This window comes from Hylobates moloch, unplaced genomic scaffold (assembly GCF_009828535.3).
Source record: "Hylobates moloch isolate HMO894 unplaced genomic scaffold, HMol_V3 SCAFFOLD_10, whole genome shotgun sequence".
Lineage (NCBI taxonomy): Eukaryota > Metazoa > Chordata > Mammalia > Primates > Hylobatidae > Hylobates > Hylobates moloch.
In genome coordinates, this window is record NW_026652285.1 from 86,391,748 (window position 1) to 86,414,902 (window position 23,155).

General features: G+C 47.1%; 1 protein-coding gene across 7 annotated transcripts in view; it reads left to right on the forward strand.

Annotated features, from left to right (window-relative positions):
* The window catches only part of COL27A1 (collagen type XXVII alpha 1 chain), a 157,603-nt gene extending 137,737 nt beyond the window's left edge, over positions 1-19,866 (forward strand). For 5 of the 7 annotated variants that reach the window (XM_058445497.1, XM_058445495.1, XM_058445494.1 and 2 more), the window contains 12 exons: positions 7,431-7,484; positions 7,984-8,046; positions 8,432-8,485; positions 8,644-8,679; positions 8,805-8,822; positions 9,042-9,077; positions 9,450-9,476; positions 11,971-12,036; positions 13,883-14,051; positions 15,035-15,144; positions 16,627-16,845; positions 17,912-19,865. In XM_058445497.1, the coding sequence (XP_058301480.1) occupies positions 7,431-7,484; positions 7,984-8,046; positions 8,432-8,485; positions 8,644-8,679; positions 8,805-8,822; positions 9,042-9,077; positions 9,450-9,476; positions 11,971-12,036; positions 13,883-14,051; positions 15,035-15,144; positions 16,627-16,845; positions 17,912-18,058 (999 nt within the window). In that variant the 3' untranslated portion in view covers positions 18,059-19,865. Of the gene's footprint in view, positions 1-7,430; positions 7,485-7,983; positions 8,047-8,431; positions 8,486-8,643; positions 8,680-8,804; positions 8,823-9,041; positions 9,078-9,449; positions 9,477-11,970; positions 12,037-13,882; positions 14,052-15,034; positions 15,145-16,626; positions 16,846-17,911 lie in introns of all 7 variants that reach the window. The other 2 variants (XM_032164950.2, XM_058445493.1) reach the window with 2 other exon arrangements.
* The last annotated feature ends 3,289 nt before the right edge of the window (positions 19,867-23,155 follow it).

Here is a 23,155-nt window from a genome sequence, read left to right on the forward strand (position 1 = left end):
AGAAGGAAGAATGAACAGCGAATAAACAGGGCAAATAGAAAACACACAACAAACTGTTTCAATACCCCAATTAAAGCTGAGATTGTCAGAGTGGATGAAAAACCCAACTACCTCTACTGCTACAAGAAATCCACTTCAAGTATAAAGATATAAGTAGGTTAAAGATAGATATAGAAAAAGACATACTGTGCTAACATTCATCCCAAACAGCTGGAGTAGCTATTTTAATATCAGATGAAATGGATTTCAGAGCAAAGACTACTAACAGTCATAAAGAAGTTCTTTTCATAATGACAAAGAAGCCAACTTACCAAAATAGCATAAGAATCATAAATGTTTATGCATGTAATAATAGATCTTCAAAATAATCAGGCAAAGACTGATAAAGCTACAAGGAGAAATAGACAAATTCACAATTATACTCAAGGATTTCAATATATTTCTCTCCTAATGGGTAGAACAGAAGCAAACAGAAGATCAGTAAGGATGTCTTGAACTGCATTATCAACCAATGTGACCTAATTGACATTTATAGAACACCACATCCAATATCGGCAAGATACACATTCGTTATAAGTTCATTCAGAACATTTACCAAGACAGACGCTATTTTGAACCTTAAAATCAATCAATAAATTAAATTATAAATCAATAACAGGGGGATCTGAAAGATCTCCAAATATCTGGAAACTAAGTAACAAATGTCTAAATGACCCATGGGTCAAAGAAGAGATCAAAAGAGATGTTAGTATTTTGAATTGAATGAAAGTAAAAAACACCATATAAAAATTGGTGAAATGCTGTTGATATATAGGGAGATCTTTATAGTAATAACTTCTGTGTTAGAAAAGAAGAAAGGTCTCAAATAAATGGTCTCGGATTCCATCTTAAGAAACTGGGGGTTGGGGCTGGAGAAGGCAAATTTAAAACAAAGTAAGCAGAGGGAAGGAAATAATGAAGATCAAAAATAAACCAAAAAAAAAAAAAAGGAAAATCAAAAGTTAGTTTTTTGAGATCTGTAAAACTGATAAACCTCTTGCCAGACTAATCTGGAAACAACAACAACAAAAAAAGAGAGAATACAGAAGTTACTGGTATCAGGGATAGGGGAGCAATGTCACTACAGATATGACAGAAATTAAAAGGATAATAAGGGAATATTATAAATGATTTTATGACAATAAATTTAAAGACTTAGATGAAATGGACAAATTCCTCGAAAGACAAAACTACCAAAGGTCATCAAGAGACTGATAACCTAAATAGCCTTATATCTATTAAAGAAATTGAATCTGTGGTTAGAGCTTCCCACAAAGAAAACTCTGGGCCCAGATGGCTTCACTGGTAAATGCTACTAAACATTTACAAAAGAAATAATAATGGCTGGGCATGGTGGCTCACACCTGTAATCCCAGCACTTTGGGAGGCCGAGGTGGGTGGATCACGAGGTCAAGAGTTTGAGACCAGTCTGGCCAAAATGGTGAAACCCCATCTCTACTAACGATACCAAAAAAAAAAAAGCCAGGCATGGTGGCGCACACCTGTAATCCCAGCTACTCAGGAGGCTGAGGCAGGAGAATCGCTTGAACCCGGGAGGTGGAGGTTGCAGTGAGCCAAGATCACGCCATTGCACTCCAGCCTGGGCGACAGGGAGAGACTCTGTCTCAAAAAAAAAAAAGAAAAAAAAAGAAAGAATGCCAATTCTACATAACTTTTCCAGAACATTGAAGAGGAGAAGAATAATTCCCAACTCTTTCCTTGAGGCTGATAACTACCCTGATGTCAAAGCTACACAAAGATATTACAAGAAAAGGAAACAGTAGACCAATATGCTTCATAAATATAGCTACCACAGTTCTCAATAAAATTTTAGTTAGAGGAACCTAAGAATATATCATAAGGATAATACAGCAAGACCAAGTGGAGTTTATCTTAGGAGCACAAGGATGGTATAACATTTGAAAATAAATCAGTATAATTCACTATATTAACAGACTCAAAAAAGAAAACCCATTTGATCATCTCAGTAGTTGCAGGAAAAGCATTTGACAAAAATCTAACTCCACTTCTGATAAACTCTCAACAAACTAGGTATAGAAGTTCCTCAACTTGATAAAGGACATCCATGAAAAACCTAGTCAACATCATACTTAGTAGTGATTGACTGAATGCTTTTTTCCAAGGAGCAGAGCAGAAACAAGTCAAGGATATCTGTTCTCACCACTTCTATTTAACATTGTACTGGCAATTCTAGCCAGTGCAATAAGGCAAGAAAAACAAATAGGAGGCTTTCATATCAAAAAGGAAGAATTAAAACTTTTCATTTGTAGAGGAAATAATGTCTATGTAGAAGATCCATTGGCATCCACAAGAAAGCTACTAGAATGTGAGTTTAACAAGGTCACAGGACACCATATCAATATGCCCAAATGAATCGTGATTGTATATACTAGGCAATATGTATAAATGAATTGCATTTCTATACACTAATCAATGAGCACAAATGAATTGCATTTCTATACACTAATCAATGTGCACAAATGAATTGCATTCCTATACACTAGCAACAAACAATTAGAAATGGAAATCTAAAAAGCAATACTATTTATAATAGCATAAAAACATGAAATACTTAGATACATCTGACATTAGGTGTGCAACATATGTACACTGAGAACTGTAGAACACTGTTAAGAGAAATTGAGGAAGACTTAAATAAATGGAGATATATACTGTGTGCATATTTCAAAAGACTCAATATTACGATGTCAAATTTCTTCAAATTGGTGTAGCTTATCGGGTTTTCATGTAGAAAATGACAAGCTGGTCCTCATATACATATGAAATATAAAGGACTTAGAATAACTGAAACAACATTGAAAGAGAAGAGCAAAGTTGGCGGACTAATGGCACTTGATTTCAAGACTTATTACAAATCTGCAGTCATCACAAAACTGTGGTATTGCCATAAATAACTAACAGATCAAAGGAACAGAATGAAAGGTCCAGACATATACCATACATATACAGACAACTGGTTGTTTTTTGTTTTTTTTTTGAGATGGAGTTTCACTCTTGTCCAGGCTGGAGTGCAGTAGTGCAATCTCAGCTCACCGCAACCTCCGCCTCCAGGATTCAAGTGATTCTCCTGCTTCAGCCTCCCCAGTAGCTGGGATGCACCACCATGCCCGGCTAATTTTGTATTTTTAGTAGAGACAGGGTTTCTCTATGTTGGTCAGGCTGGTCTCCAATTCCCAACCTCAGGTGATCCACCACCTCAGCCTCCCAAAGTGCTGGGATTACAGGCATCAGCCACCACACCCGGCCTGGACAACTGATTTTTAACAAAAGTGCAAAGACGATTCAGCAAATACAAAATAGTCTTTCCTAACAAATAGTGCCAGACAAGTGATGCCTCATAACATGTACAAAAATTAGCTCAACCTGGTTCATACACCTAAATGTAAAACCGAAAATTAAAACACTTCTAGAACATAGAAGGACATCTTCAAGAACTTGGATAAAACAAAGATTTCTTAGATATGATACCAAAAGCATGACCCATAAAAGAAAATGTGATAAATCTGACTTCATCAACATTTAAAACTTTTGCTCTTCAAAGGACACTATTAAGAGAATGAAAAGACAAGCCACATACTGGGAGAAAATATTTCTAAATCATATATCTGATTAAGGATTTGTATCCAGAACCTATAAAGAACTCTCAAAACTTAATAATAAAAATAAGCAGCCCAATTTTTTTAAATGGGCAGAAGATTTGAATAGACACTTCAAAGAAAGTATACTGATAGCACATAAGTACATGAGAAGAAGATTAATATCATTAGTCATTAGACAAATGCTTATTCAAACCACAGTAAGATGCTACAGCACACCTGTTAGAATAGTGAAGAGTTTTAAAAGACTAACCATACCAACTGTTGGCAAAGACATGGAGCAACTGAAACTTTCAAACTCTGATAATGGGAATTTAAAGTGGTACAATCACTATGGAATCAGTTGGGCAGCTTCTTTGAAAGTTAAACATATGCCTACTGTATAATCCAATCATTCCACTCATAGATATTTACCCTACATAAATAAGGATATTCAGCCACACAAAGACTATACTTGAAGGTGCTTAGCAGCTTTATTTATAGTAGCCCCAAATTGGAAAAAAACTTCAAATGTGTATCAGCCAGTGAATAGATAAAGTGTAGTATATTTTACAATGAAATACAATTCATCAGTAAATGGATTGAACTATTAATAGATGCAACAACATAGATGATTCTCAAAATAATTAGGCTGAGTGAAAGAACTCAGATAAAAAATAGTATAGACTGTGTGGTTTCATTTATATAAAATTATAGAAAATGCAAACTAATCTGCATTGAAAGAATATAGATCAGTGATTCCTGGAGATGGGAGGGTAGGCAGGAAAGAAAGATTACAAAAGGGTGTGAGGAAACTTTTTGGGGCTATGGGATGTTATTGTCTTGGTTGTTGTAACAATTACAAGGGTGTATACAGATATGTCAAAACAAATCAGATTATGCAATTTAAATAGTACAGTTATTATCCTCAGTTTTACTTTAGTAAGACTGTTTTTAAAATTACCTCTTCTTTGCACCTGATGGGTGTATAGGAGACAGCCATCAGAGTGCAAAAATGAACAGTTAGGATATCTCGCAACTGGTTCTGTGAAGCCAGTATTATCCTGATACCCCAGCCAGAAAAAGATGTCACAAGAAAGAAATCAACAGACAAATAGGCCTTATGAATACAGATACAAAAATCTTTAATAAAATGTTAGAAAACCAAATTCAGCAATGTGCCTAAAGGATTCTACATCATGACAAAGTGAGATTTATCCTAGAAATGCAAAGCTGGTCCAACTGTTGGAAATCAATCAATGTAATACACCATATTAATAAAATAAAGGACAAACATTATACAGTCATTTCAATAGATGCAGAAAAAGCATTTGACAAAATCCAACACCCTTTCATGATAAAAACACGGCAGACTAGGAACAGAAGGGAACATCCTCAACCTGATAGAGAGTATCTATGAAAATCCCACAGGTTTCATCATACTTAATGGTAGAGGACTGAACACTTCCTCCAAGATGAGGAACAAGCCAAGGATGTCCACTATTACCACTTCTATTCAATATTGTACTGAACAAAATTAGTAGAACTAATAAACCAAACTTGCAGGATATAAGATTAATACACAAAAAATACCGTTTCTATATATAACATACAAACATCAATTATATTTCTATACACTAGCAATGAACAATTCAAAAATGAAATTAATAAAACATTTCCATTTTATAATAGCATCAAAGAGAATAAAATAGGAAGAAATCTAACAAAAGAAGTGCAAGAAGCTGGGCATGGTGGCATGTGCCTATAGTCCCAGCTACTCAGGAGGCTGAAATGGGAGAATCTCTTGAGCCCAGGAGTTCAAGTCCAGCCTGGGCAACATCTCAAGATCCCATCTTAAAAAAAAAAAGTGCAAGACATGTTCACTGAAAAATTCAAAATCCTGAAATAAAAGAAAACCTAAATAAATGGAAAGACATCCCATATTCATAGGTCAGAAGACTTAGTATGGTTAAGATGGCTGTACTTACCATAAACAGAGCTACAGATTAAATATAATCCCTACCAAAATCCAAGCTGACATTTTAACAAAATCTGACAAATTGATCCTAATATTCATATGGAAATGCAAGTGGCCCAGAATAGCCAAAATTTTGATCTTTAAAGAAGATCAAAGTTGGACAACTCACACTTCCCAATTTCAAAACTTATTACAAAAGTATAGTAATCAAGACAGAAATAAAACCTTACATTTATGTCTGTCGTTTTTAACTAGAGTGCTAGGGCAATTGAATGGGAAAAGAATTTTTTTTCAATAAATAGTGCTGAGACAATCACACAATCACATATCGCATACCAAAGAAGTAAGTTGGACCTCTGCTTCACACCACAGGCAAAAATTAGCTAAAAATGAATTATAGACCAATGTAAAGGCTAAAACTATACAACTATTAGAAAACATAAAAACACACTTTTATAACCTTGTGTTAGGTAATAGTTTCTTAGATATGACACCAACAAAAGCAAAGTACATAGATTGGACTTCATCAAAATCAAACACTTTTGGGCTTCAAAAGGCACCATCAAGAAAGTGAAAAAACTCACAGTAGGGGAGAAAGTATTTACAAATCATATCTCTGATAAGGAACATGTATCTCTAATATATAAAGAACCCTTATAACTCAAGAATAAAAAGACAATCCAAATTTAAAATGGACAAAGTATTCAAGTAGACATTTTTTCCAAAGGAGATACACAAATATCCAATAAGCATTGATAAGACAAATCAAAACCACCAAGAGAACCACCAATAGCTCAACAAAGCTATTATCTTTTAAAAATGAACAGGTAGAATTTAGATTAAATGGGACCCTCCCGAAGCCTGACCCCTCAGCCTACCTCCATCAGCACTGGGTCTTGACCTGCCTGGTCTCATTGCATCCTTCCAGCCCCTTGGGAGGGAGATGACATATTATCCTATTTTACAGATGAGGAAACTGAGGCTCAGTAAAGGGAGGTGACTTGCTCCTGGTCTTATAATATAAGGCTAGGAGATTCTAATACATGGCTTTCTGCTCATGAGCTTGAAGGCCAAGCCCCAAGAATATGCAATCATGGCAGTCTCTTCTGTCCCCAGGGGCCCCCAGCCCTGCCTTCTTGGCTCAGGCCCCAGCATCCCCCCTTGCCGATTGCTCTCTTAACCCTTTACAAGATTGGGAGCAGAGGTCAGGAGAGGAGGCCAGAGGTTCCTGGAATCATTCACACTGGGTTTGAATCTAGTGCAGTCCACAACATGGTGTCTGTGTGACTTTCAGCAAGTTCCTGCCCTCTCTGAGCCTGTTTCCTCATCTGTGAACAGGGGATATGGTGTGTCCCTGGGTTGATGTGGGAGCATGGAAGTGTGGCGGTACAGGCAAAACATCCGACACCTAACAGGCCCTCAGCGAACTGGGTTATTTTTAGGGGATCCTTCCTTAACAGAGCTTTTCGGAGCTGTGGGAGGAGGCTGCAGGCCCTTCTATTCTGTCCCTTGAAGACCTGGGACAGGAGCCCCTGAGTGTGGCAGCGCCTCCTCTGTGGAATCCCTGAGCCGGGCTCCGCTTTCTCATCTGACAGAGAGCACAGGCTCCCCTTGGAGCCCAGGCGGACTGGCATCTAGTTTGTGAGCTGTTCACAGTCACTTGATCGCCTTACAGAGGAGTCACCGATATCCCTGGAGAGGCTGGGAAGGAAAAGGCAGGCCCTGAGGTCCTCCTGGGTGGCTGGTGGGACATGCTGGCCATGACCTCACTCCATCACTTCCTGTTCTCCTCACAGGGCGACTCTGGTGAGATGGGCTTCCCAGGAATGGCAGGTCTCTTCGGACCCAAGGTACAGACTCCCACTGCTCACTGTTCCTGTGGGGTCCCATCCATTCACCCATTCATTCATTTATTCATTCAACAAATATTTATGGAGCACTGAAAACATTGGCTGGAAAACAGCCAGAATCAGGCATGAACACCCTCATCCCCCAGTACTCCAGCAGATCTAGGTTCCAAGCCCAGCTACACAATTATCTGCTCTGTGCCTTGCAAAGTCACTCAGTCTCTCTAAGCCTTGGTTTCCTCATCTGTAAAATGGGAGCAATGACAGTAGATGACTGTTGCAAAAATAAAGACCAGAGGCATATGCCACACAGCACTGAGCCAACACACTGCTAGTACCTGCTGAATAATTGTAGGTGTTTCCTACTCCTTCTGGGGCCTCTCAGGTAAGACCTCTCTTGACAGGAAGGGCAAAGGTTGACAGACCCCAGGGGTGAGGGAGCTGCGTGGCCCTTTACCCCGTGGCTGCCAAGTACAGACAGCCCTTTCTCTGCCTCCCACAGGGCCCGCCTGGAGACATCGGCTTCAAAGGCATCCAGGGCCCTCGGGGGCCACCTGGCTTGATGGTGAGTTCCCTCCCTGCTGTCTGAGCAGAGATGATTGTCCTAGGCCCAAGGTTGGCCGGCCATCAGCTGGCCCTGTCTTCATCCTCCTCTTGCTCCTTGACTCATGAGCCCTTTCTGCCCACAGGCCTGGTTCCCACCTTCACTCCTGCCATTCCCACCAGCTCAGCCCCCATCCTTCCCTCCTTCCACTCCTGCCCCCCTCACCCCACTCTTGAAGCCCACCCCTAGGCACACAGGAGGGGCTCAGCAGATGCATGGCCTGGACCTGCTTCAGATGGTCTCCCTTCCACTCCCTTGCGACGCTCGGGCTGCCCTCCACCCCCCTCCCCATGTCTGTTCCCCAGGCCCTAGAACAAGGACACACGAGCCTTTCTTTCTCCTTTAGGGAAAGGAAGGCATCGTCGGGCCCCTCGGAATCCTGGGACCTTCGGGACTCCCGGTATGTGCGGGGATTGGACAGGAAGACTCCTGGGTCCCCTTGCCTTCCTGGCTCCAGATTGTCTCTGTGACTCAGTGCCAGTCTGAGCCTCAGTTTCCCCATCTGGAAATGAGGCATCCCCTCTGGGCCCTGTCTCACTGGGCCATGGTTTGTTGCAGGGTCCGAAGGGTGACAAAGGCAGCCGTGGGGACTGGGTAAGTGGATGGGCTGGGGCTGAGGGACGCAGTGCTGCAGGGGCGGGGGAGGGGTGGGCTCCTGGGATGGGGCCATGGCTCAGCCAGGTTCCCTAACTCTCTCCCCTGCTTCTGTCTCCTTCCAGGGATTGCAAGGTCCGAGGGTGAGTGGGCTGGGCATGAGGGCTGTGGGGCGGGGCGTGGGGCGGGCACCCTGCGTTCTCCTCCCGGTGGTACATTCTCTCTCTCCGGACCTCCGTCATCCCGTCTGTGCCAGAGGAACCATTGTCCCTGGGTCCCAGGTCTGCTTGAGGAGGGACTGGGATGGGGAGAGATGAAGACCCTGTGGACCAGGGCTCACTCTTCTTCTCTTGTTCCCCCAGGGTCCTCCCGGCCCCAGAGGGCGGCCTGGCCCCCCGGTAGGTAACTGAGTGTTAGGTGCATCTTGGACTCCTGGGGGGTTCCTTTGAAGGAGACTCAAGGCTTCACCGGCAGACTAAGCCTTGACCCTGAACCCCACAGGGTTCACATGCTTCTTGTAGTCCACAAACTCCTAGGAGAGTATAGGGCATCCCCCAAACATTCACTTTTGCCTACGTGGGGTAACGCCTAGGGGCCAGGCCTCCAGAAAAGCATAGACCAGCCCAGTGGGGCCCACCAAGCCTTCGGGAGAGCAGAGGCCAGCTTGGCAGGTCCTGCATACTTTGATGGCCTCCCCAGTCTCCTGACACCCTCCCAGATTCCAGCACACTGTCCCTGTCATTTGACTGACCCGCTGTCTTCTTTTGCAGGGTCCTCCAGGGGGTCCTATCCAATTGGTAAGTTGGAAACATTCTCTTTTGCCTACTTGGGGTAAGGCCTAAGGGGTTTGGGGGAAGAGGCCGCTGGCCCTCTCTGGCCCTGGTGGCTAGAGCCCTAAGCTGGGTCTAGGGACGCCCATGTCCTTTTGTCACCATACTGGAGACTTGGACCCAGAAGCAACAGAAAGGGCCCTGGGCCAGGAGGCAGGAAACCTAAGTTTTTGATGTGCCCCTGACTGAATCCGGGAAGATGCTCCAGCCACTGGGTTCGTGGCCCTATCTGTGTACTCCGTACACGTGGGCTGATTGCAAGGGTCTGTACATCTCAGATTCTGAATCCAAAGAGAGTTGGGGCCGGGCGTGGTGGCTCATGCCTGTAATCCCAGCACTATGGGAGGCCGAGGCGAGCAGATCACCTGAGGTCAGGAGTTCGAGACCAGCCTGACCAACATGGTGAAACCCCGTCTCTACTAAAAATACGTAAGTAGTCAGGTGTGGTGGGTGGCACCTGCAATCCCAGCTACAGGAGAGGCTGAGGCAGGAGAATCGCTTGAACCCGGGAGGAGGAGGCTGCAGTGAGCCAAGATCAAGCCACTGCACTCCAGCCTGGGAAACAGACCAAGACTCCGTCTCAAAAAGAAACAAAAAAAACCCCAAAAAAACAAAGAGTCGGGCCAAGGGGCAGATTGGGGCTCCTGCATTCTTCCCTGTTGGCCGCTGTGGCCCTGTCTGAGAGCACGACTCCTCCCAAGCCCTGTGACGAGTCCATCCGCATTTTACTATCGCACGGTGGCTACATGACTATTACCATCAGGCCCCGACAGCGTCCCGGGGCATGGCCTCGAGGAAAGACTGAATGGCCCAGGAGCCCATGAACCATGCGTCACTCAGAACCTCTGCTCTCCTCATGCCTGCTCTCACTGCCCCTCCCTCTGCACCGTCCTCAAAGAGAGTGACAGGCCTGGCCTCTCCTCTGCAGCCTTCCCTTGTCCTTGTCATCAGTAAGAAAGCCAGGGAAAGGAAAGTGAAAAGATCCAGGAAAAAGAGAAAATAAGAGGATTTTGCATTTTTTTGAATAATCACTACTAATGCTAATTGAGTGCTTGCTCAATGCCAGACAGGTGTTTTTCTTTTCTTTTCTTTTTCTTTTTTTTTTTTTTTTTGAGACGCAGTCTTGCTCTGTCTCCCAGGCTGGAGTGCAATGGCACGATCTCGTCTCACTGCAACCTCCTCCTCCCAGGTTCAAGCAATTCTCCTGCCTCAGCCTCCTGAATAGCTGGGATTATAGGCATGCACCACCACGCCCAGCTAATTTTTGTATTTTTAGTAGAGATGGGGTTTCACCATGTTGGCCAGGCTGGTTTTGAACTCCTGACCTCAAGCCATCCACCCGCCTCGGCCTCCCAAAGTGGTGGGATTACAGGCGTGAGCCACCGTGCCCGGGCTACAGGTGCTTTTCATGTATTCACTCATGTGTTCCTTTCAGCAATTCTTATGAGGGAGTTTTATTATTAGGTCCATTTTCAAGATGAAAGAACTGAGGAAAAGAGTTAAGCAGCTTTCCCCAGATTATGCAGTTAGTAAGTGGCAGGTCTGGGATTTGACCCTGAGGAGTAGCCCCAGAGTCCCTGGTTCTGGACCCCAGGCCTCAGCTTTTGCTGTTTTCATGGCAAGACCACAGCTATGTCTCTGCCAAGCCCGGTGGTAGGGTTGGGGGTGCAAAGTTATATTAGACCATTAAAGTGCGAGCCAAAGGAGAAACACGGGGACTGGGGGCATAGAGAAAGGGGGCCTCCCTCTTCTTAGCCCGGAGTCAGAAGCTTCGGGAGAGGCTTCCCATCGCAACTGACATCTATAGGATGAGTCCAGGGCAGGTTTTCTGAGATATAGTGCAACTGACATTTGCATAATTAGCTGTGAGTGACTGTCCTGGAGGATGTTTAGCAGAATTCCTGGCCTCTAACCATGAGATGCAAGTAGTACCCCCTCCCCCAGCTTGAACAACCAAACTGTCTCCAGGTATTGCCAAATATCCCCTGGGGGGCATCGTTGCCTCTCCTTGAGAACCACTGGTATAGGAGATAGCCAGATGGTGCATTGAAGGGAGGGAGAAGTCCTCCAGGCAATGAGAACAGCATGTGCAAAGGCCCCACGGCCAGATGGAGCATGGCATTTAGGAACTTAGAAGTACTATAGTGCAGCTGGTGCCAGAGCACATCTGAGGGAGAGGAAAGAGACATGGCTCAAGACCACAGTGTTCAAACTGGGTCTTATAACCATGTTGAGGAGTTTGAACTTAATCCTGAGGGCAATGGGGAGCTTTTAGTACCTGGGGAAAGGGAATGACAGGGTCGGCTTTGACTGTCTGCAAAGAGAGGAAGGACCGAGAGTTCTGCAGAGGGCATATGGCTTGGCCAAGATCCTGCCAGGAATGTGGCCCTGGGGCTCCTGCTTGATGGGTGTGCAGAACCCTGGGGGGCCACAATACATATCCTGTCTTTTCCTTGCCCAGCAACAAGATGATCTTGGGGCAGCTTTCCAGACGTGGATGGACACCAGTGGAGCACTCAGGCCAGAGGTATCTATCTCCAGGGTCTCTCCCCATGTGGGATCCCTTCCTGGGAGAAACGCAAATAGATAATGGCTCACGTGCGGTCAGTGCCTTCCATGTGGCCTGCATGGAGCATTTCAGAGTCCTGGTCTTGGTGGCATCTCGCATCCACAAATGGGGGTTTGTACTGAGGCTCAGAATGGGCAGTGAGTCCAAGGTCCCATGGCCAGTGCAGGCAGAGCAAGGCCAGAAACAGGGCCTGAGCCCTTGAGCTTTCTCCGGAGGCCTCTCAGAGTGTCCAAGCTCTTGCTGGCTGGAGTCAGGGGGAGAAGCTTGCCTGGGCCCAGAGCCTACAGCAGCTTCCCAGGGCTCACCCCCATGTTTGTTCAGGAGTCAGAAGCTCATGGTTAGCCCATGGGGCTCTGCTAAGAACCTGGCCTGTGGTCAACTAAGCTCTAAGACTCCAGGCTGAGAAGGGAGTCCCATGTCCTCTAGTCCAGCCTCAGTCAGGAGCCCCCTTTGCGGCCTTGCCTCCTTCACATGATGGGGAACTTGCTGCCCCCAGCACAAACCTCCTATGAACATTTCTGTTTGTTCCCTGTGCTGGATGCTGAGACAGATGGATGGCCAGTCACAGCCTTGACTTTCAGAGGGCCACAGTCTAGGGTGGAGGACAGCATGGATGAGCCCCTTACCATCCGTCTGGGGAGGTCAGTGGAAAGAGAGGGGGACACTCAGGATCCAGTGTGGCTAGAGAAGGGAAGCATTTCCTTCCATCCCTAGAGGCCAGTGATGCCGCACAGGAGAGGGCTGACCTGCAACATCCTTAACATGATGAAGGAAAGTGGCTCCGTTTATCAAGCACCTCCTACCCACTCTGCATTGGCGGTAGAATAGAGGCTTATTTCTCGTGCACATAAAAGTTAATTGGTTTGTTGATGAGAGACCTTGGCTACCTGCCAGGGGCTCTGCCCTCTTCCTCTCCCACACGTGGCCCCCAAGGTCACTCCACACCAGGGGGAGGCACCACCAAGGAAAGAGAGTGTAGAGAATTGTGCAGGAGGGTCTCTGGGCCAGGCCTCTATGGGGCTGGCATCGCTCCACTTCCATCCTGTTAGCTAGAGCACAAATAAGGCTGAAGATGTAGTCTGTCCATGCAGAAGAAATGGATTGGGTGAGCGGCTGCTGGTCTCTGACACACATTCACACATGCGTGCACACACACACACACACACACACACGACCTCCACCACCCCCAGAGGAAGGAGGGTTTATTTAGCTCTGATTTGTAGCTCTGGAAACTGAGGCTTAAGGGAGAATTCTGGCCAGGGTAACCCTGAATGTCCGGCTGTTTAGCATCCGTGGTCCCCTCCTGCCCCCTAGTGGAGATCTGCTCCTTCTCTGAGCTGAAGTCCTCCTCCCAGCACTTGTGCCTGCTGGCCCCAGTCCCGTCTCCTGGTGCCTCACAGAGACCCTGGCTCCCACCCTAGGGGAGCTCAGTGGAGGCTGTGTGACCCCCAAGTCATCTCCCCCCAGCATCTCCCCTTCCTCCACAGACTGCAGATAGGGATTGGGGGCCGCTGCCGAGTGTCCCACGCACCCTCGCCTACCTCATTCACGGGGCTCTGCCTGTCCCATATCAGAGAACATGGTCCGATCCTGAGCTCTTTTCAAGCCTCTGAGCCATCGTGATAGCCTTTCCTCCTGCACTTTGTCCCTGGCCCGTTTTCTTATCTGCAAAATAAAGAGAAACCCAACCCGTGCTCTAGCCATGACTGTGGAACCGAGGTATCTCCCAGGTCGTGAGAACCTGGGGCTGTGGAGGCTAGACCAGGACCCTAAGGTCCCAATGGCCACCCTCTCCTCGTGACAGGGTTACAGCTATCCGGACCGGCTGGTGCTGGACCAGGGAGGAGAGATCTTTAAAACCTTACACTACCTCAGCAACCTCATCCAGAGCATTAAGACGCCCCTGGGCACCAAAGAGAACCCCGCCCGGGTCTGCAGGGACCTCATGGACTGTGAGCAGAAGATGGTGGATGGTGAGAAGGCTTCCTGCCGGGGGTGGGTGCGCCTGGCGGTGGGGAGCTGGGGCCGGTGGAGTATTTGATTTCCGCCGCATTTTGGCTGAGTTTTTGTCGTCAGCAAGACAGATACACTGGCAGTCATTTATTCACTCAGCAGTCACAGAGCCTCACAATATACCAAGATCCGCATGCTGGGGATGACCATTTCAGTGCAAAGAGACAAGAGCTCTGGTAGAAAAAGCCCCTGAGGCTGCAAGAGTCCCCACCCCCGGGGCCCATCCTGTTACAGGCTCCCAGGTGAGCTGGGATTTTCCCCCTTTCTGAGCATGAGGACTCTACTCTCTCATCTGTGAGCTGATGTGGTGCTGTGAAGGACAGGCTGTGGAGCCAGACAGACCTGAGTTCCAATGTCAGTCCTGCCTCAGACTTGCTCTGTGAGCTGGGGCAAGCCATGGCCCCTATGCCGAGCTGCCCTTGCCTCCTCTGCACAGGCAGCTGGGACTAGATGGCCGGTTGTTCCACTCTTGAGCTGCAAAGGTTTTGGCTTCCTGAGAAGCCCAGTGGGGAAGCCAGATGTAAGCAGCAGCACTGGCTGATGATGGGGTGGAAGACCTGACTCCTACCCTCCCCTGGCAGGCCCTAGGAGGAGCCCTAGGCCTCGAAGAATCCATTCAACTAGCTGATCCCCCAATCCCTTATGCAAGTGGCCCAGCCTCTCTCAATGTCAGTTGTCTCCTCTGTAAAATGGATACATCCCAGTAGCAACATAGGCAAGTACTTAGCCATGTGACCCCCCTCCGGGGGCTCTGCCAGTTGTGAGTTCTGCCCTGAAGGTTTCCTTCCATCTTGGTTGGAGGAATCCCTTTTCTGCCCACCCACTTTGACTTCATGCTCACCTGGGGCTCGGCAGGTCACAAGATGCAGGGTCCATCTGCAGAACCAAAGTATGGGCTCATCCTCCAGATACATACATCACCTCCATCCCACGCTGCCTGCAGGTACCTACTGGGTGGATCCAAACCTTGGCTGCTCATCTGACACCATCGAGGTCTCCTGCAACTTCACGCATGGTGGACAGACGTGTCTCAAGCCCATCACGGCCTCCAAGGTACCCATCAGCTCCCACACTGCCCCCCAGGCTGTCTGTCTCTATCCCCAGCCTGCCCTGGGCCACAACCAACCCGGGTTCTGTTCTGAGCTGTGCCTGTCTTACTGCATGCTCTTGGGAAAGTTATCGCCTCCTTCCGAGACTCAGTTTCCTTATCTATAAATTGGGAGTGAGTAGGACTAATTTGTAACCACAAACCCTCTCGAGTCATATGATGCTGATGATTCTTTCTTCAAATAGAATCTTCTGCCTAATATCTAAAGCAGAGCAGTTGGCCAAGCTGGCCTGGCTTGTGGAACCATGAATCATCAGCGTGAAATAAAAGAGAAAACTAGTGTGATGCTCATCTGAAGCATGTTGCGTGAATTGTGTATGCAAATACTTAACTCATGTTCAATGCCTGCGTACCACGTGCCTCTTTCTGGGTTCAGCATTTTAGGTGGTACAGGGCCACTCAACAACAAACCAAGGCAGGTGGCAGCATGAGACCTGACAGCTCCCTCGCCCAGGGATCCTCAGTGGATTGTGGGTCTGTAGTTCCACTAAGCCTTCCGAATTTGGGGGCAATTTATGCCACAGTGAGAAGCTGCTCTGACTGCAGGGGAAAGGAACCCTCCCATTTCATCAGCCACATCCCCTGGGAGATGCCTTGTGCTGACTGGGTCAGACTGGCACTTTGAGAATCTCTAGGAGAGGCAGCCAGCTAGTCGCCAGGTCTTTGTTGGGTCCCTATCATGTGCCAGGCCCTGAGCCAGGACAGGGAGGTCGGACTCGAAACTCCCCTGCAGCCAGAGCTCACAGTCCAGCAGGGACTTGGTGACCTCCACAGGCCCTCTTCCCTGGTGACTCAAAGGTTTTGGGATCACGCAGCAAACCTGCCTAGCAGAGGGGTGAGGCTGGAGTTGGTGCCTGGGTTGGCGGCATGAATGCCCAACTGGGTCACCTTCCCCATCAGAAACAATGGCAGGGAGAGGCCCTGGCTCTGTGTGGGAAAGCGCTGAAGCCATAAATCCTGCCCTGTTGTTTGTTCTCAGGTCTGCCATTTCTGGCAGCACCCCATCCCACCTCACAGGGATCTTGGGACTTAGGAAGGGTCTTGAAAGCACCTCTCATTTCCTCTGCACTCCACGAGCCTCTAAGTCTTGGGCAAAACCCTCTCCCTCGCTGAGCCCCTGGATCCTAGCTCAGCCCAAAGACCCCCCCATATAGTAGAGGGGTGGATCAGATGACACCAAGACCTTTGAAGCTCTGGCTCTGGAGTCAGGCAGGCCCTTCCTGCTTATGCAGCCAAGAACCTGTGAGACCAGCTCACGCAGACCTCAGTTTCCCTGTCTATCAAGTGGGCACACGTCTGGGAGCATATCAGGAAATGCTTGCCAGGAAGGGGCCTATCCCTGTTCCCTCCATAGAGAGCCAGGGAACTCTCAGTGTAGGGGGTGTGGGGGGCAGCCTGAGCCGCTCACTGCCATTGCTTCTCTACAGGTCGAGTTTGCCATCAGCCGGGTCCAGATGAATTTCCTGCACCTGCTAAGCTCCGAGGTGACCCAGCACATCACCATCCACTGCCTTAACATGACCGTGTGGCAGGAGGGCACTGGGCAGACCCCAGCCAAGCAGGCCGTGCGCTTCCGGGCCTGGAACGGACAGATATTTGAAGCTGGGGGTCAGTTCCGGCCCGAGGTGTCCATGGATGGCTGCAAGGTAACTCTCAGAGCCCCTCCTAGGCCCCTCCTGTGGGGACAACTGGAAAAACACTTGTTTGGAAAAATGTGTTTCTATTACAAGATTATATCTAACATTTTAATACTATGATATATTAATGTGATAGATATAATTTTATCTTTGTGTAATATAACAGTTTTCTAAAATCGTTTTTACTCACTTTCCTCTCTGGGAAGCTCTGAGGGGAGGCCTGGGCTGGTAAAAATTCTTCGGGCTAGTAGATGTTGTACTTACTTGCAAGGCTCTTTCAAAGAAGATATATTTCTTCTTCCTGCTCCCACCCTAGTCAGGCTAATTTCTTCTCATTATATTTTTTGGTCATTTTCAAGTGCCCTAAACAGGGTGGGTTGTCAGGGGAAGGGAAGACAGAAAGTTGAGAAAAGGCAAAAATCAGTTTTATAAGACTAAACAAAACTAATAATACTACACAGTGTTCATGAGGATGTGGGGAAACCAACAATCTTGCATGAAGCTGTTGGAAGAAAATAAATTAGTAGAGCCTTTCTGGATAGCAGCTCTAATATATATCCAAAACCTTAGAAATGTACTTATTTTGGGGGGAGCTAAGCTATAAAGACACAAAGGCATAAGAATGGTACAACAGAATTTGAGGACTCGGGGAAAAGGGTGGGACAGGGGTAAAGGATAAAAGACTACACATTGGGTACCATGTACACTAAAGAACTTATTCATGTAACCAAACCCCACCTGTTCCCCAAAAACTTATTGAAAAAATAAATTAAAAAAATATATATATATGAGATGTACTTGTTTTTTGGTCTAGCAATTCTAGAACAATCCTTCTAGAATTTGTTCTAGGGAAACAAGAATGCGCACAAAGGTTTAGTTACAGTGATGTTAAAGACAACATTACTTATAAGAATAAAAAGAGTGGAAGCAATCTAAATGTGCCATATAGGTCATTGCCACAGTGAAATACGGTATAGCCATTAAAAATTGTGAGGAAAGATGGAAGGGAAAATGCTCATGATGTATGATGAGAATCACGATGGATGTACGTGTGCACTTTTCCTTCCACATTCAGGTCCAAGATGGCCGCTGGCATCAGACACTCTTCACCTTCCGGACCCAAGACCCCCAACAGCTGCCCATCATCAGTGTGGACAACCTCCCTCCTGCCTCATCAGGGAAGCAGTACCGCCTGGAAGTTGGACCTGCGTGCTTCCTCTGACCTCTGACCTCTTGGCCCCTCTAGGCCTCATGGAGGAGGGAAGAGGAAGAGGCAAGGGGAGGGTGGAGGGTACTGAGGGGCAGATGGCTCCAGGAGAGGCAGCTCCCCTGCCCAAGGGTCCTTGGGCAGACCCCAGCTGTTGTCTGCCCAGTAGAAGTGGGTGGGGGTAGGAGGGGATAGGGTGTCCTTGGGAACAATGGATCCCAGCTTAGCCCCAAAGACCAACCAAAGAGCCAGCCAGAGTAAGCTGGACCTGCAACCCGCCTGAGCCCCATGGCAGCCACCCCGTTCCCTCCCCAGCTTCCTGCCCAAAGAGCCCCATGTTCAAGCCAACTTGAGGGAAGGGGGCGTCTCGTCAGCTGGTCCCTGCTAGGGAGCTATTGATGTGCAATATTAGAAAGGAGACATGAAAAAAGGAGAAAAGGAAAGACAGAAGTATATATATATTATTTAAACAAACAAAAAGGAGGTGTGTTACTATTTTTTTTTCACCCAGGAAAGAGGTGAGAGGATGGGAAGGAGCAGCCAGGCGTGGGAAGCGGCGAGATCCTCGGGCTGGGGGTGCCCACGTTTGCTACCTCCCACTGTGAAATCGCTGGTGCTCGCAATTGTCTCTCATAGTGTATGTGATTTTTTTAAGGAACAAAAAAAACCCTATTTAAGATTCTGAAGGTGCTACCGTTATTTTGCCACAGACTTTGAAGAAACTTTTGGATGTGGGGCATCATCCGCATCTTTCTGTCTCCTCCCAATGACAAAGTTTGGGGAATTTTTGAATTTTCCTAGCATCGCCCTTATGCTCATCAGGTAATCTGCTAAGGAGGAAAAAAGAAAAGAAAAAAGGAAAAAAAAAAAAAAGCAAAACAAAAACAAAAACAAAAAAAAACCCTACCAGAAACCAGAATTAGAGAGATTTACCTTGTAACTTATGGACTTTGAAATGTCTGTCCTTTTAAGGCAGCAGGGAGGCCTGGGTGCGAAGCATGTTGGCTTGGCCCTTCACGGTCCTGGAGGGAGGTGAGGCTGGCCTTGGAAGGCATGCCCTGGAGAGGTCTTGGGTGAAGACTTGACCTTGAAGAAACCAATCACAAAAGCGGCGTTGGGTCAGGGCTAGCCTTAGAGGTGAAGCATCAACATGGAACCATCTCAGGAAGCCGCATCACCTCTTCCGAGGTCCTCACTTCCAGGAGCCTGTCCTTGCAAGATGCAATCATCGTTCCTGCTTTTTCATTGTCATTAAATTCTGTAGAAACCCATTGTCATTAGCTCCAAGTGTAAATTTGGGTCAAGGAGACAGAATAATAATGGGAATCTCGGAGTTCGACACCATAGTGACATTCAGTGTCCTCTGAATTGTGCTACATCAGTGAACAAGTTGGCCCTTGAATTGGATTTTGAGGTTATTTTAACCATGGAATTATTTGTATAGAAGGGGAAAATGTATGTGAAAGTCTCTATTTGTGTATTTCTCTCCTAAAGTTGTGTCTCTTTGGGAATTGGATTTGATTTTCATGATTTAATACCTCACTTTGGCCCGTCTCCCCTCCCGACACCTCTGTATCCTCGCCCTGCCGCCCCAGCCTGGACGCTGTGCGTGGAAGTGCATGTTTGTAGCAGCTCAGGCCTCATCTCAGCCCTCAGATCCCTCCTGCCGCCAGAATCCACTGGCCTCTGTCTCATTCTTGGATTTTCCTGCTGTCTTCGTTTATGTCTCTGTCCACATGTCAGTGTATTAAAACCCCAATGGTTTCCGTTTCTCCTTTTCCCCTCTGGATTTTAAATAAATATTTAAAACTGAGGCAATGGAATGACATGCCTGTGGTCCTGTGCTGCTTCTCAAAGCTCAGGGGGGCAGTTTCTGGCTGGGCTGGGACAGGCAGTGGGAGGAGATGCTCAGAGGATGTCCTCCTTATGCTGTAACAAATACCACAAACTCGGTGGCTTCAAACAACACAGAATGGTCTCTCTCGCAGTTCTGGAGGCCAGAAGTTCACACAGGCAAAGTGTTGGCAGGGCCACGCTCCCTCCAAAGCCTCAAGGGGAGGATCTGTCCTTGCCTCTTCCCGCTCCTGGTAGCCCCAGTCATTCCTTGGCTTGCAGCTGCAGCACTTTGGTCTGTGTCCCTGTGGTGACATGTGTTCTGATGTGTCTCTCTGCCCCATCTTCTCTTTATGATGACCCCAGTCATACTGGATTAGAGCCCACCCTCATGACCCCACCTTTACTTACTTTCATCTGCAAAGGCCTTATCTCCAAATGAGGTCACATTCACTGGTGCACGGGGTCAGGACTTCAACATATCCTTTTGGGGGGACACGATTCAACTCCTAACACACAGGGAGGAGGTACACTGAGGTTAACGTGAGCATTTGTTTTTATTATGATTGTGGTTAATTACACATAACATAAAATTTGCCACTGATATAGTACATTCAGAATGGTGTGCAACGTCACCATGACCTAATTTCGTATTATTTTCATCACCCCTAAAGGAAACCTGTACCCATTTTAGCAGTCCCACCCTCCCCCAACCCCTGGAAAATCACCAGCCTGCTTTCTGTGTCCACGGCTCTGCCTGCTCCAGACATTTTATATTACACTGGTGCCAAAGTACTTGCGGTTCAACCTAATACAAGTGGAATCATACAGTATGTGGCCTTTTGTGACCCTGGCCTCTTTCACTCAGCGTGATGTTTTCAAGATTCATCTGTGTCGTAACGTGTATCAGTACTTCATTCTTTTTATGGTTGAATGTACTCCATTGTATGGATAAACCACATTTTGTCTACCTACTCATAAGCTGATGGATAGTTGAGCCAAATTGGTGGACATTTGGCTGTTTCTACCTTTGGCTATTGTGAATAATGCTTCAAAAGGAGTGATCCCTGCCTGTCACATTCTTGAGAGAAGTCACAATAGTACCTGCCACGGAAGAAGTGAGTGGGTGTGAGTCTGGGAGATGGGGTTGCCAGACTTAAAAAATAAAAATATAGGATGCTCAGATGAATTTGAATTTCAGATAAACAATAGCTATTTTTTAGTACAAGTATGCTCCATGCAATTTTGAGGATATGCTTATGCTAAAAATCTTTGTTATTTCTCTGAAATTTATACGTATCTGAGTATCCTGGCCTGGAGCCCACATTTCCTGACCCTTGTTTCAGATCTCTTTCTTCCTCAGCTTGTTCCTCCTTCCCTGGGACAATGAGTGAATCAGAACTTTTCTGCCCTTCTCATTGAGGAGAAAGAACACATCACTAACAGTTGAGTTTATACCCAGGATTTTATATTTTAAAAACTTGCAGCCGGGTGTGGTGGCTCACGCCTGTAATCCCAGCACTTTGGGAGGCCAAGGCGGGTGTATCAAGAAGTCAGGAGATCGAGACCATCCTGGCTAACACAGTGAAACCCCGTCTCTACTAAAAATACAAAAAATAAAAACAGCTGGGTGTGGTGGTGGGTGCCTGTAGTCCCAGCTACCCAGGAGGCTGAGGCAGGAGAATGGTGCGAACCTGGCAGGCGGAGCTTGCAGTGAGCTGAGATCGCACCACTGCACTCCATATTTAGGGATTTATTATATGAAACTGGCTCGTGCAATGATGGAAGCTGATGAACCTTAAGGCTGCTGGCAGCTTTGAGACCCAGGAAAACCCGATGGTTCAGTTCAAGTCCAAAGGCAAGGAAAAAACCTGTCCCAGCTTGAAGGCAGTCAGGCAGAAGGAATTTGCTCGTACTCAGCCTGTTTGTTCTATTCAGGCCTTCAGCTGATTGGATGAAGCCCACCCACATTGGGGAGGGCCATCTGCTTTACTCAGTCTCCCATGGGATTACCCAAATGTTAATCCCATCCAAAAACACCTTCACAGACACACCCAGAATAGTGTTTGGCCAACTATCTGGGCACCCTGTGGCCCAGTCAAGGTGATACATAAAATTAACCATCACACTCCTCAAGCTGAGGTTGAAAGAGAAGGAATAGAAGTGAGCCAGATGGGGAAGGGCACTTGGGGGAGAGGGAACAGCGCCTGCCAAGGCCCAGAGGTAAAGGTAGCACTGTGCATTTGGGAACGGTAAGTGGTCCCATGTGGGGCTACAGGAAAGGGTGAGGAGGCCCACGGTATGGAGCTGGGAACATGACAAGTCACAGGTTTGCACAGATGAGCAGAGGTCTGAGTTGGCAAGTTGGGTTTGACTGCCATGGGGCCCTGGAGCAGAGCCATCCAGGAGGCAGCTGCCTGCACCGTGAGGAAAGGAGAGAGGTCTGCACTGCACTCAGAGCTCTGGAGGCATCAGCAGCATCTGCTAGGCCTGGAAGACATGGGTAGAGATTGAAAAAGCCAGCAAGAAGGGCCAGAGGGGGAAAGCAAGAGGAGCAATGTTAGAACTGTGACATGACTCTCGGCCTGGTTTCCAATCCCAGGTGGGCCAGTGAGGATGCTGGAGCTGGGCCAGCTCATCCCTAGCAGGGGCAGATAGGAGGTTGTTGGGGACAGAAAGAAACTTTTCCTAACCTGGCAGTACCCACAGTTCCCAATCTCCTGTTGCACAACTGAGTGTCAGGAAGCAGCCAGGTGGACTTCCCAGACTGGGCCAACTCCAGGGGAAAGCCCAGGCCAGCCTGTGTTTGCCCTGTTCACAATGAATCAAACCCTAGCTATGGTCACAACCCATAATGGCCAGCAGCCCAGGATTGGAAAAGTGAGGAAAAGAAGAGCGAGAAAAGGAGAGGCTGGCAGGCAGATTTCAGTCCCTGACTGGGACATGGCCCTAGGTAGGTCATTCTTTCTCTCTAGGCCGCAGTTTCTCTCTCTGCAAAATGGGGCCGATATGCTCTGCCTTTCTGCCAGCCACAGAAAGGACTATTGTTCAATAATAGTAGAGTGAACAGGATGAAATAGAATAATATCCAATGCTTTTGGACCTGCAAAACCCAGTTTCATATGGTTCAACCCAAGAATAGCACCATTCAGAAGAATAATGGCTACAATTTCTTGTGCATGGACGGCACACCAGGTGGCATGCTCGGTGCGATCTCGTGCGCATGTGCATGTGATCCCACATTTTCATCTCATGCACAATCTCGTGGGACGCATGTTG